This window comes from Lissotriton vulgaris, chromosome 3_1 (genome assembly GCF_964263255.1).
Source record: "Lissotriton vulgaris chromosome 3_1, aLisVul1.2, whole genome shotgun sequence".
In the NCBI taxonomy this organism is placed as follows: domain Eukaryota; kingdom Metazoa; phylum Chordata; class Amphibia; order Caudata; family Salamandridae; genus Lissotriton; species Lissotriton vulgaris.
In genome coordinates, this window is record NC_141689.1 from 795,576,645 (window position 1) to 795,591,717 (window position 15,073).

At 51.0% G+C, this 15,073-nt stretch overlaps 1 protein-coding gene across 2 annotated transcripts in view; it reads left to right on the top strand.

Moving 5' to 3' along the window:
• Nucleotides 1–15,073, top strand: part of PRRC1 (proline rich coiled-coil 1) — a 194,243-nt gene that overhangs the window by 27,076 nt on the left and 152,094 nt on the right. The window contains exon 2 of one of the 2 annotated variants that reach the window (XM_086961114.1): nt 14,014–14,122. In XM_086961114.1, coding sequence (XP_086817240.1) covers nt 14,032–14,122 — 91 coding nt within the window. In that variant the 5' untranslated portion in view covers nt 14,014–14,031. Of the gene's footprint in view, nt 1–13,959; nt 14,123–15,073 lie in introns of both variants that reach the window. The other variant, XM_086961115.1, reaches the window with a different exon arrangement.

Below are 15,073 nucleotides of genomic sequence, written 5' to 3' on the forward strand. Positions count from 1 at the left end.
GACGTGGGCAGTGTTTACCCCCCCTTATACCTCGGACAGCCGCCCAACAATAATCAAGCGTACTCCTAAGATGCGAACCCTATCTACATGTACTTAAGTGTATCTGGCATGTATGTGGGTGTTAAACCAAGAATCCCCTAGGAAAGAGCCAAGAGCCAACCTCATTACCTGATTGGAGAAAACGAAGGACCCTTCTTGGTCTCGAGTTAGAAACCCCGTAAGGGATGTCCGACCACACTGTGCTGGAGCTTCTGCTGGCCGGGACCTCAGCCTTCTAGTGTCAGTGTGGAAGCTTCTCTTCTGGTTCACCAGCGAAGATGTGGTGCTTTTATACGCAAAAAGTACCCTCAGGGGTTCTACCTAGCTATGTAATGGCTTCCCATTATGTATAGTGGAACCCATTGTCAAAGGCTGACGTTGGCGGTCCCTTTTGTACAGAGTTAGGATACAGAGGATGGTAGTCCTGCTGTGTACGTCCTGGGCTGGGGATCAAGATATGAGAATAGGAATCCTCATGCATAATAAATGAGGCCAGTTTCAGAGAAAACTGACCGACATTTATTCAGCCTATAACTAGGTAAAAGATCAGTGCCAGAACCGTTATACAGAGCAAGGTCAGACAAATGTAGGTAAAAGGTTGTGTAGCTACCTAGGCCTATATTGGGCTACATTAGGGCTCATAACAACGCAACAGCACTCTACTTGGCACCTTTCCACACCACACCACACTCAGTCACTGCATTCTTTTCTACACCACTTCACTCTACACCTCTCTACTCTACACAACCCAATCTATGCCAATGCACTCTACCCCACACTAATATGCACCACTGCACTCTACACCACTATGCGCTACTCCACTCTATGCCACCCTACTCTGCCACCCTACTCTATGCCACTGCACTCAATGCCACTCTATTCTACTCTGTGCCACTGCATTCCATGCCACTGCACTTTATGCCACTCTACTGTACTGCACTCTACGCCAATAAACTCCATGCCACTCTACAATACACTACTGCACTCTATTACGGTATACTCGGTAACCCTGCACTCTCTGCCACCACCTTATGCCACTATATTCCACTGCACTCTACGACACTACAGCACTGCATACTCTGCAGCACTGCACACTCTGTCACTGTACACTGTTACTGCACTCTCCTCTCTGCTGTTCTTCTCTCTGCCACTTTCCTCTACTCTGCACCACTCTACACCAATGCACTCTGTGCCACTCTATTCTACTGTGAACCACTGCACTCTACATCATTCCTGTCTAGGCCACTCAACAGCACTCTACTTTGCAATACTGCTCTCAACGCAAATTCACTCTACGCCACTTCTCTATACCACTCTACTCTATCCTGCTCTGCATCACTCCACTCAACTCTACTCTACTCCACTGTAGTCTGAAACAATGTACTCTACGCCACTTCACTTTATGCCAATGCACTGCACACCACTTTACTCAAAACTAATCTACCATACACCACAGCACCTACACCAACTACTTTACACCACTGTACTCTACAACATTTTGCTGTACACCACTGCACACTACTTTACTGCATGCTATGTCACTCTACACCACTAAACTTTACGGCACTGCACTATACGCCATTCTGTTCTACTCTGCATCACTCTACTCTACGTCATCACTTTACGACCCTATACCACTCTACGATCTTGCACACTGACCTTCTACTCTTCATGACTGCAATCTATGACACTACACTCTTTGTCATTCTACTCAACGCCATCGCACTCTACGCCACTGCAATCTACTCTGCACTGCTTTAGCCTATGCCACTGCATTCTACGCTACGTCACTGCACTCTAAACCAATGCACTCTTCACCACTTCACTCAAAGCCAGTGGACTTCATGCCAATCTACTCTCAGGGGTGTGGAATTTAATAAAATCTATACTTGTCCATCGGCTGGTTGCTTTATAAATCTACTTTTCCTGTAACAAACTCCACTTGTCTCTTTGGGGCCATGTAGTGATGTGACAAAATATGGCAGTAATCTCCTTTTATGAGACCTCCGATATAGCCTCTCTGATTATGCCAGAGCACATACCATAGTAGTGTTTGAATAGTAGCAATCCCCTTATGTTGCCACGTTTCCACAGATCTACATAGTGGGGATAAAGGTAGTGGGCTGGAATGCCCTTTTGAGTCGGTGCAAACCTACTAACTTGCATATTTTAAGGGTTTTCAACAACTCTTCTCTAATATTTTCCCCATACTGAGAAATGTTGGAAATATACTTCTGGCAATGACAGACTTAAAACTTCTTCCTGGGTTGGGGAAAGTGGTTGGAGGTAAAGTGAACTTAGAAACACTCAAAAACTTTGCTTGAGCAAATCTACACATGCTTATTTGCTCATGCTAAAATGCAGTTCACAATTATTTTCTAGGAGTACTATTTCGTGCCCTACTTCTGTAAATTCTTGTGAAATCTATAAAGCCGTATAGCTGCACTTAATGCAAGGACATATACCATGGGTGCAATTTGAGTTTTTCTTTAATAATTAGGCCCCTAAGTTGGTCTGGCATTAACCATGACCTTTTGTGTTTATTATAATTCTGTCTCTCTCTCTGTATTGTCTGGCTTCACTGTGAGTGATAGCATTCTGCTCTTTCACTAGGAGCATATCTGCACACAGAGTAGTTTTGTTCAGTAACTACTTTTGCAGTGCGTGCTTTTGCCAATGTTTGTTATAATGGTGAGGGCCCGGTAGCTCCCACACATATACGGTTTTACAAAAACCATGCCAAAACAAGTCACACAGCGACAAAACTAACAAACATTGGCATAGCTAATAGGTCTCGCCTTTGGGACCTTATAAGTGTTTAGCCAGAGCTATTGATTTTGCCAATGTCTTCAAGCTGTGCTGTTGAGAAGTGTGACCGCTGTGCAGCATGCTGAAAAGTTATAATAAAGTGTCAGAAGCATTTTTATTACCGTATATATGACCAAGAAGGCATTATGTACAACTGAATGACCATATTAAAAATAGTATTTACAATAAAACATTTCCTTAGTTTTCTTTTGTTCTTGCAAAGCTGGCAACTTGTTTCTGCCTATTCCAATGGTTGTTTGTTAAAGTTTTTTTTTTGAGGGTACATAAACAATCGGAGGGGGAAGGTTGGGAACTAGTACCTGTATTATAACACTAGCAGCGGCCAGACGCTAGGGGAGAATCAACAGATGACAGATTCCGAGAGCAGGCTGAGGTGGCCCTGAGTGATGCTGTGCTGGCCCCGGAGTGATGCTGTGCTGGCCCCGGAGTGATGCTGTGCTGGCCCCGGAGTGATGCTGTGCTGGCCGCTGAGTGATGCTGTGCTGGCCGCTGGGTGATGCTGTGCTGGCCGCTGAGTGATGCTGTGTTGGCCCTGAGTGATGCTGCTGTTGCAATGAGTAAATCGTAAATCATACGTTCTTATATAGCGCCTTTCACCGTAAGGTTTCAAGGCGCTTGCTTTGGGAACCCGTCCTGGCCTTTCCCTGCGAGATTACCCCTACTGGGCATCCCCAAGGTGAAGACCAGGCATCCCATTGCGGTTGGGCCGTAGTGGAGATTAAGCAAGCTATTGCCCAGAGTTGTAGAGTGTGAACCCACGATTCGAGTAGGCGCTGAGGCGAGAATTATCGAGTCTGTGGACATTTTGAGCTCAAGGCCCTGCCGCGTCGGGGATTGAACCCTGGTCCCGGGTTTGACCTCTGCATCATGGACTGCCTCCTCTAACCGGTGAGCCACACTTCTCCATCACTGCTGTTGCGCTGAGTGATGCTGCTGTTGCGCTGAGTGATGCTGCTGTTGCGCTGAGTGATGCTGCTGTTGCGCTGAGTGATGCTGCTGTTGCGCTGAGTGATGCTGTAGTGACAGTGTCTTTGCTAGTTACAGTGGTAAAGAAATCCCTCCAAATGTGCACGAGTGAATAACTAATGTTGATATTTTGAAGCACACAGCTAATGTTACCTTGCCCTGTGGGCTAATAATAAAAAGATTACAAACTTCACTCAAAATATTTCTCTATATTTTCAAATATATCTATTATCAGGTGGTGTTAAATGTGGTTGTGCCCCATTTGTATATTAATCTGAAGGAGCATGAGCCTAGTAATGATGATGTGCTTACTGATCAAGCTTTGGTTCATCAAAACAGTACTACCTATTTAAATAAATAACATAAATAAAAAAGCAAATAGTTGCCCAGAGCTTTTATATATAGTCTGTCAGGCAAAAAATCTTGAACGGCAAAGCCAGTTAGGCACCATTATGGCTACCATTCCTGGGAGCTTCTGTGCAGTTCTCTTTTAAGGATGGATTCAGACAGGAATCAGGGGAGGGGGCTTGAGTTTGTCATTCACTTGGATGGATTCTGATGTCTGGAGCCAAGCTCCTGATAGAAATCAGAGGGGGTTTATGTCTCTCCCCACTGCTTATGATGATGAAAAGGTGTTTTAGAAAGCTGGAATTCCCTCTGAAGAGCAAATCTGATATGTGACGAGTAACAGAAGCAGATCCAGTGACCCTCTGTTATATCGACCGCAAGGGGCAGCCAAGACCTGCTGGTACTGTCCACCATGTGATGACCGGGAATCTAAAATTTCAGAGTGAGTTGAGGAATAAGCCTATTCATAAAGTGACTGCCCCATCTTTTTGTATTTGGAGACCTTCTGTTATTGGTAAGATCACTGTTTATACTCATCGGCAATGCAGGCAAAAGAAAAACTGAAGACTACTGAGTTCACTTGCATCTAACAAGTCTGGCAAGGAGGAGTCTGCGGGTAATAGTGCCAGAACTACTAATCTCTCATGAGGTGACACCATTGGGGGGCGTGGCTAAGGCGCCGATGTAGGTGGAAGCGGGACTCCGGAGCTCCTCCGCGCCCGCCTCGCACCACCACACATCCTGCGCCCGGCTCGAACCCCGAGCCCTCGAGTACATACAGGAAGGTCTCGGGAGCATGAGGGGTAAACCTGGAGGTCTGGGGACCCCCGTAGCTGCCCCCACCGAACTTCTTGTGAAGAGCGCGGCACCCGGAGGAGCGAGCGCCCAAAATGGCGGCCACCGTCCCGGCCTGAAACGCCTGGCGGCGGTGCCCTGACAGCGTTAAGAGCCCTGGTACACTGTGGCTTTTGGCCGTTTGCCTGCGGAGGTCCCTTGAGTCCACTGGAGGTAAGGAGAGTTGGCGGGCGCCACAGAGTGAGCGGAACCGGAGAGCGAGGGGCGGCCGGTCTGCCTGACCCCAAGATGGCGCCGCCCGAGTGACAGTGCCTGCCTCAACTGCTGATCGCGGAGTCCCTGGGGCCTCGTGGGGGGCTGAGCCCGCCCTCCAGACGGTGGGATAGTCCGGGGGCCCCCCGCCCGAGGAAGCGCGATGCCCACAACACCAGCAGGTTAGAGACGCTTGAAAGTAGATGGTGGGGAGATTGGAGGCGGAGATACCGACCACCTACTCCTGAGAGGCACCCGGACTGAAGGCGGGAGGAGGCAGCTGCCTGACCGGAGACGCCCGCAAACCAGGAACCACCCCGGGACTGGTGCTTGCAAGCGCGAAGACAGCCTGTGACGCCCAGAAGGGGGTGAATTTGCCAAGCGACCGAACGGGGTGCCCCGCTGACCGGGTGGAGTGTGGCCTAACCCTTGCGCTGCTTGGAGACTGTGGGCCCCGCCCGGAGGCGCGAAAGGACAGAGTGACTGCGACGGACCTAGTGAGGAGAGCGGGAGTACCCTGACTCGCCGGCGACCAACACAGGGGCACACAAAGCTAACTGCCCGCCAGAAGTGTGCGAGGAGGTAGGAAGAAGGGCTTTGAAGCCCTGAAGTTGGATGACCCGGGCCACCTCGTGGAAGAAGATGCACCGGGGACTGGTGCGGGGAGCTTGGCCTGCCCACGGGATCCGTCCTTGGCGGACATCATGCAGGCGATTGTGGTGTCGCGGGAAGCTCTCGAAAAGCGCATGGACACCATTGGCTCAGACCTGACCTTGCTGAAGGATGACCATAGGAAGCTAAGAGAGCGAGTGGCGACCACGGAGGTAACCCTGAAGGATCTGCCCGGGGATGTAGCTGCTCTAAAGACATCATTGGCGGAGATGGCGCAGAAGGTACGAGTGCTGAAGCTCAGAGCTGAGGACAGCGAGGGACGCTCTAGACGCAATAACCTCCGCCTTGTGGGGGTCCCAGAAAAAGTGGAGGGGCAGGATGAGGTCTCCTACCTGGAGGGTTGGCTGCGGCCTGAGGTAGCCCCAGAAGGACTTTCCCCGTTTTTCGCCATTGAGCGGGCGCACAGAGTCCCCGCGCGCCCTCCCAAGCCGGGAGGACCGCCACGACCGATAGTACTGCGTCTCCTGCACTTCCGAGACAGAGACCACATCCTCCGGAGGGTACGGGACCTGCCGGACCTAGGGATCGACAACAGCAGGGTCATGGTCTTCCCGGACTTCACTAGGGATGTGCAAAGACAAAGGGTCTCCTTCCTGGCGGTCAAGCGGAAACGGAGGTCGCTACAGCTGCCATATGCCATGCTGGTCCCGGAGCTGCTGAGGGTCATTGCTGGGGAGCACACCCACTTTTTCCTAACTCCTCAGGAGGCCTGGAGCTGGTTGGATGCCAGGGGGGAGTCTAGCGCCGATTCCCCCCCCACCACCCCCCGGAGGCCTCACCCAGGAGGCGTTCTACGGAAACGACGCCGACGCGAGGTTCTGGATCCCCGTTGGGGTGGCAGCAGGAGAGAGCTAAGGCGGTGCTGGCAGTGGCGGCCATCAGCCAGGGAGACGCCAGCCCCTCCAGCAGCGCATCGGAGCAGTCGAAGGTTAGTGCTCCCAGCCCAGGCTCCAGCAGTGGACACGAGCTTTCAGAGTCGGAACTGCCGGTGGTGACTCCCCAAACAGCAGATGGAATCCTTGGCTGAGCTGGATCGCAGGACTCTGTTCACGAATGTAAGGTACTGGGGTGCGGGTGCGGATGGGGGCTGCTTCCGGACGCTATGCAGTGAGAAGTGGATACCTCCTGGGACTTGTCACTGAGATGTGGGGGAAGGGAAGAGCCGGGAGGCCTCTCCTGAGTGTTTTTGGGGGGGGGGGTGGTGGGAGGGGGGCAGGGGGCTTCGGGCCTGCCTGGGGTAGGCGTCACTGCCACCCTAGCCCTATTCTACTGTGATACACCTTTGCTACTTAAGTTTGGATGGGGTTTCCATGTTGGTTGTCTGTCCTGGGGTGTGGGAGTTGGGGTAGTTTGCTTAAACGGGATGGGGGTGGGACCTGGGCGTGCTGGGGGGATCACTGAGGGGGTCAATGGAATACGATGGACTCTACCATGGGATCCAACTTAGGCTACAAATGTCTCACGTGGAACGTAAGGGGGATGCATACAATGGATAGGCGACACAAGATCCACTCCTATTTAGTTAGGCGGGGCATTCACATCGCCTTCCTCCAGGAAACGCATCTGCTAGCTAAGGAAGGGAAGGCGCTGCAGCGACGTTGGAGGGGACAAGTCTACCACACTGTCTACTCTGCTTATGCTAGGGGGGTGGCCATTTGGATACGGGCGGGGGTACCTTTCCAATGCACACAACAGGTAATTGACCCGGAGGGGAGATACGTAATGGTGCGGGGCAAGCTGGATGGGATGGACCTTAATTTGGGTTGTTTGTACGCCCCGAATGTGGATCAGCCTGCATTTCTCTCCCTGCTGTCCAACAAACTGGCCCCGTTTTTAGTGGAACCCTTGCTCCTGGGCGGAGACTTTAATAGTGTGACTGACACTGCCCTGGACAGATCGCACCCCCCCCTACCAAATGCACCAGCTGGCAAGCTGGCACTTGCGCGCTCCGCCTGGCAACGCCAGTGGGATCTGGTCGACTCGTGGAGGGCTAACCACCCGTCGGACAGGGACTATTGGTTCTTCTCCGCTCTCCATGAATTGCACGTCCGCATAGATGCCTTCCTGTGCTCCCAGGATGTGCATGCAGAGGTGTGCCACAGTGAGTATCTCACGCGCTCGATCTCTGACCATAACCCACTTCTTGTGCAGCTGCGCTGGTCGCAATACCGCCCGAGGATCCCGACCTGGAAACTGCGCCCGAGGCGTACTTCCAGATCAACGCGGGCAAGGCGGGCTCGGCCGCGACGGAATGGGACGCCTTCAAATCGGTGATGCGGGGCCAATGCATAGCGACGGCATCGGGTGCGCGGAGAACCTTGCTAGAGGACATCATGAGGGAAGACGAGAAATTTAGAGGGCTGGAGCGGGCGAGGCCTGAATGACCGGACACACATGAGGCCCTGCTGGAGGCACGAGAGGCGGTGGCAGCGACGGTGGAGCGCCTCCGGTACTTCGACTACAAGGCCTACCTTACACGCGCGCACTCGGAACGCGACAAGTCAGGAGCTCTTCTGGCCTGGCTGGCCAATCCGGCTCGCCGGAGCTCGGTCATCCTAGAACTGAGAGACCACGCGGGGGCGGCGCGCTTTGACCAGCAGGGGATTAATGGGCTATTCTATGATTACTACACGGAGCTTTACCGCAGCAGGGTCCTCCCTTCGCTGGATGAATTCCAGGCCTTTATGGAGGATCTTGAGCTCCCGGAGCTGGGGGAGGAGGATGCAAAGCGACTCGGGGACAGGATCGAGGAGAGAGAGGTGCGAGTCGCAATCAAGAGCATGGCGAGGAACAAGACCCCAGGAACCGATGGATTCCCAACGGAATTTTATCTCACCTATGTTGATCTCCTTGCGCCCCGGCTGACGTGGCTATACAACGAATCGAGGAGGCTGGGCAGTCTGCCCGCGACCACCGGTGAGGCGCTAATCGTCCCCCTGCTAAAACCGGGCAAGCAACCATGGGACAGAACGGCGTATCGCCCATTGTCCATGCTCAACCTAGACTACAAGATTCTAAGTAAAATCTTGGCGAAACGTTTGCTCCCCCACATGCCCATGCTGGTTCATGCGGACCAGTCGGGCTTTATCCCGGCCCGCAACACAGCGCTTAATGTGAGGCGGCTCCTACATGTGCTGGAGGCTGACACCTATGACGGCGACGAGGCAGTGGTGTTTGCTGTCGATATGGAGAAGGCCTTTGACAGCCTAGAATGGCCTTACCTCTTCCACGTCATGCGCACGTTGGGCCTCGGTGAGGGCTTCGTGAATTGGACGTCGCTGCTCTACCAGAACGCGACGGCGAGGGTCCGAACTGGGCGGGTTATCTCTGAGGTGTGTGTGGTGGGCAGGGGCACCCGCCAGGGATGTCCTCTCCCCCCCCTATTGTTCGCCCTGGCTGTTGAGCCCCTCGCGGCGCGAGCCCGGCTGGGCCGAGCGTTTCGGGGACTAGACGTCGATGGACAAGTTCACCACATCGCATTGTACGCAGATGATCTGCTGATGTTCCTGGCGGACTCGGCTGACTCCCTGCGTGGAGCTAAGGCCCTCCTGCAATCTTTGAGCAGAGTGTCGGGCCTCCGAGTGAACTGGGCGAAGTCCCACCTATTCCCAGCCCGCCCACGAAGAATATGCCCACAAACCACGGAGGGAGTGACGTGGGAGGAGAGGAGTCTGCGGTACCTTGGCACCTCGATCTTCCACGATAGGGCGGATATCCTTGAGGGAAATATTGGATCGGCAATCAGGCACGCTAAAGGGAATTTTGACTTTTGGAGCACGCTCCCGTTGTCACTGATGGGGAGAGTGGCGCTTCTCAAGATGGTGACCTTGCCTCGGCTGCTTTACTTCTTCGGGACTCTCCCGATCTGGATCCCGGCGAGCTACTTCCGGCGGCTGCGGACGATGGTCATCGGCTTTCTGTGGGGGACGGGCAGACGCAGGGTGGCACATGACACGCTTCTCCGCCCTCGGTCGGACGGGGGGCTGGCAGTGCCAGACTATGAGCTCTATTACCTTTCGGCGCAATGGCTGACGCAGTGGGTGGCTAGAGCCAGGAGAGGAGAGGACGGCTCGGGTGAACCAGCGGGCCCGGTCCAGGTGTTATCCCGGATTGTCCTGGGACTCCCGATGGAAAATTTTCACCTCACTCAGGAATTTGCAACAGCCCGAAAATGCTGGAACAGGTATCGCCGTAGGGGTGGTATCGCGGTTCCATATGCACCTGAGATCCCACTCAAGCTCTGCGGGGCGCTTCCGCATGGTGGTTCTGGCACGGACTAGAAGGCTGGGAACTGCAGGGGCTGTCGTCCATGGGTGACCTCTACGAGAACGGGGTGCTGTTGCCCTTCGACCTCCTGAAGGACCGCTTCGAGTTGGCGGGGGGGACTTCCTTCTTCACGCGGCGCTGACGGCGGCGATCCGCAAACATTGGAAGACGGGCATGACGGAACCGCCTCTGTCTCTGGGCTGCCAGTATGTAGTGATGATGGTGGGGACGGTCAAGGCTGTCACATGTCTGTATCGACGCATGGTCTCGGAGGCCGTCGGCCCACTGCTAACCCTGAAGGCGAAATGGGAGGCTGACCTGGCGACCGAGATCCCTGAGGAGGCGTGGAATGGTATACTGGAGCGGGCCCGGAACGGGACGCGCAACGCTAGGTTCCAGCTGGTGCACTTTTATGTCCTACACAGGGCCTACCTGACCCCTGACAAACTACATAAGTACTTCCCAGCCCATCCGGCGTCCTGCACGCGTTGCCCGGCGGACGTAGCCGATTTCCAACACATGTTCTGGTCCTGCCCTGAGTTGGGTTCCTTCTGGAGAGAGGTAGTGGATGTTCTGAGGGAGGTAACGGAGAGGGACTTCCAATTCACCATGGCACACTGCATCCTACACTGGTTCCCACACACATCAAAAAACAAGGTTACTATCAAGTTTCTGGACCTGGGTCTCCTCCTGGCGAAGCGGGCCATAACGTCCCAATGGGAGGCGACCAGGGGCCCCTCGGGAGAGCGGTGGAAGGCTGAGCTACATAAATGGGCCAGGTGTGAGGGAGAACTTTGTATGCAGGCCGCACTCAGGGCAGACAATGACGCGGCTCAGGAGAGGGCAAGGGCATGGGAGAGGCTGGCCCTAGATCTCACGCTTCTGGACGTGGACGAGGAGGACACCCCGGCGCATAGCCCAGCTCCGGCGGAGCGCCCGCCTGACGGAGGGGTGACCTAGGCCCCCTCCTTTGCTCCCCTATTTCCATTGTGATGACTGGCAGCTGGTTGTTGATAGCTCCTGATAGCTCACTTCGGATCTGACCTAGTCGAGAGGGCTGAGGATTCGTACCGGTGGTACTCTAGCACGCCTGGGGGGATGGGGGGTGCGGATGGGGGCGGGGGGCGGTTCTGGGAGTGGGAAGGGGGGGTAGGAGGGGTCGGGAGAGTTGGGCGGGGGGCTGGTTGTTCAGTAATGGTAAGGAGTGGCTCTTAGTTCATTCGGACATGGGGCACAGAGGAAGGAGCGGAAGGACTGAAAAGCAGCACTGCCATTTCCCGAACATTTGGTGGTTATTGGACAAAGCAGAATTCCCCAGCGCAGTTCTCAATTCATGATATCGCCGCTCAACCTCAGGGGTGTGAGCTGAATGGCTGTGTGACAAGGGGATGGGGAAGTTGCATATATATTGAACAACAACGGAAATGGCGCGAATGCACGGACTGTATCACTTACCTTGCTGCAATAAAAAGATATTTACAAAAAAAAAAATGAGGTGACACCATTCTAATAGACATGATTTTGACGTTACAGCAAACTAATAATTGCATAAAGTACATGATGGAAGAATTGAAAGACCTATAACAAAAAATTATCAAGTGATGGGCAAGCTGGAACAATGGTAACTTTAAATGAATCTTATAAAATGCAACTTTCATCAAAAGGTCTGGTGGTGCGTTAAGACTTTGAAAAGGAAATTATGTCTAACCTGAAAGGATTAATTGAAAGTATCTTTTTCAGTTTTTTACTCAATTGTAAATGAGAGGAAGTCATTCCAAGTTCTAGTGATAAATTATTCCAAAGGTAGAGAAGCTATAGTGAAAAAAGCATATCCTTTAAAAGTACACTTTGTAGATTGAAAAAGTGCATAGAAGATAGCTGACTGAGAGGAGGAGTCTAAAACCTGATTTCGTTTTTTTAAAAAGTTCTCAAGAGTCACTATGGAGGAATTTAGACATAATTACCTTAACAGAGATTCGGCTTGGTGATCAATAAAGACAAGCGCGCGCCTCACGCTGCAGCGGGAGAAAGAGGCGGAGGGGTGCACCCGCGAGTGGGGTGCGTGTGCTGAGGAGAGCAGTCTGCTCTTTTTCAAAGCACATACTCATGCTTGTGGCGCGCCGCTGCGCACTCCCACAAGCTGTATGCCGCCGCAAGCCCAAGTATGTGCTTCGAAAAAGAGCTGTACGAAGCCCAAGTATGTGCTTCGAAAAAGAGCTGTAAGACGGCTAAATGTCTCCTATGCAGCACATGCACGCTGCATAGGCGAGACCTAAAAAGCTGACCACCAATTTCAGACCTACTGGCTTTGCCAATTCTTGTTTCCCATAATCTTATTGAAACTGGTTACACTTATTTTCCAATATGAATATTTTTGGGAAATTCTAGCACACATCAACACATTTTACTAAATGATGCTGCAAAAAAACAGTACCTGAAATTTGACATTAGTTTCGCAAATTTTTTTTTCCAACTTTTAATTTTTTTTATGAACATTTTATTTTGAAAGCAAATAATCATCAATCTTGCTTTCAAGCTTCTGAAAATATTTGCATCTAACCAAAAGAGCATTCTGGGAGCATTATACATAGCATCATGCTGCTAAACATTGAAAACCTGTGTACAAGTTATTATACTGGAACCACTGTCAGTAAAACAGTCTAAGTTTACAACATTTACTTGGAGCGCTCCCCCTATTAATAAAGGCTTTCAATTAATGAACCATAAATACAAGTTTGAACAGCATTAACACATGGAGACAAATATGAGGTTTGTGCTGCAGGGGATTGGGCCTACTTGCCTCAAAGACAAAATACATGTGAAAACGTGTTGCCCTTGACCCCAGATGATTATGTCATGGGCGTCAGCCTATAGGAGTTCCACATCCCTGACTCACTGTACTTTATGCCACTTCTTTCTAGGCCACTCTACTCCACAGTACTGCACTCGACGATACTGCACTCCAAAATACTCCCAAAATACTCCACTCTATGATGCTTTACTCCATTAAACTCTCCTCCATTGAAAGACTTGTCCACTCTACAGCACTGTATTCCACTCTATGCCATTCTATGACTCCACTCTACAATTCTTTACACAACTCTCTCTATGCCTCTCCATGCCACTTTACTCCACTCTATGACCCACTACTCCACTCTGTGGCGTTCTAATGTACAAAACTGTACTCCACTCTATGCAACACCCTCTGCCACTCCACTCAACACCATTCCACAGCACTCCACTTTACGACACTCTACTCAACTCTGACACTGTGCCCCACTCGGCGCCACTCAACTCTACACCCTTCAACTGTACAACACCCTACTCCTTCCACAACACTCTACAGCACTGTACGCGACTCCATGACACTCCACTTGACTCCTCTCCATGCCACTCAACTATACTTACCCCACACTACGCGATGCCACCCTCCTCCATAACAGTCCACCCTACTCCACTTTACTACACTCCTCACCATTCTCTTTTACTCTACTAACTTTTAGCCATGCTGAACAGCAGCCCCTCTTGTGTACAACATTGCGAAAACATATTGGCAAAGCTAATAGCTCTTGAACGAGCGAGACCTATTGGATTTGCCAATGTTTTTTTTAATGGGCAACAAAAGTTGTAATCATTCACTGCATTTATCCCCCCCCCTTCCAACACAAATCCTGGATATGGAATATGATCCAATGTATCTTTTTGGGGGCGGGGGGAGGGGATTTTTTGTATAAATTAGCTGTAACCCTATATACCCAAATACTAATCCAGACTTTCTTTCGTCCAATTTAGTGTTTCATGTTTACTGTATCTGCAACTTCACCAAAGGGCTTATTGTCATTCTAGAAAGCACAGTGATAAAAAATGATGGAAGAGAGTGGAATAGAGGCGACTCCCCCCAGCACGCCACCTCCAACTACTGCTGTGGTATCTACTGCCACACCCTTACCACCAGGTATGTGTTATCTCATTACGTGGATGCTATGGTACCATGCTGTTGAATGTGTTGGACGTATAAACGGCTTCTAATTGGCGTTTGTTCTCTTTTGCTATCCCTAAATCATTGAATTGACAGGCTCAATTGGTAAATAGTTGAAGAAACAAGTATGGTTTTCTTCTTTCGTGTAAGGAAGCATCCCTCTTCTCAGCTCTGACGGGAACAAGACAGCGTACCGTGCATCACCATTGTTGTTCCCAAAATATGGTTCAAATCCAGAAAGGCTCCCTAACATCCATACTGATTAAAGTTAGCCTCCCCAAGCTACATGAAATAGTAATCCCAAGTGATTTTATCAATCACTTCTTCACATGATCTTCTGAAATTGCCAATATCAGGGAGAGGCAGTAGTAAGCAGGTCTCTAAAGGTTATTGTTTCACATCTATACAGCTCCAGCGGTGTTCCTGAGCTACCTTTAAGATTGCCATTGGTGCTAAGAGTGTAACTGCCAATGACTAGCTGTCTTTTAGCCATTCTTTGAGAGGTTCATGTTTTTTTCTGGTCCCCATTACAGACAGTCACACAGCGGTATAGGGTAGATCTTAATAGGGAGTAACCAGTTTACTATGCAGCTGATATGTAGCAGGAATATTCGGGATATTGAGATATCGGCAATTGAGGGATTACTACTTGATTCTTTCTGCAAACAATGCCCTAGCTAAATATATAGGTAGGCCTTAATCAAACAGTGAGTTACTGGATAGTGTTGTTTTAGTCTAGCAGGAAGAGTAATGTTATTGTGATAATAACAATGGAGAGAACATTACTCGATCAGCCACGTAAACAAAGCCTTCGGGGAAAAAAGCGTACAACGTATATATATATTTTTTTTAATTTTTTGAAAACCTTTATTTGTGTAGATGGTTGCATACAAATACGGGCCTACAACCCAGAGGCGGCCACAGAAC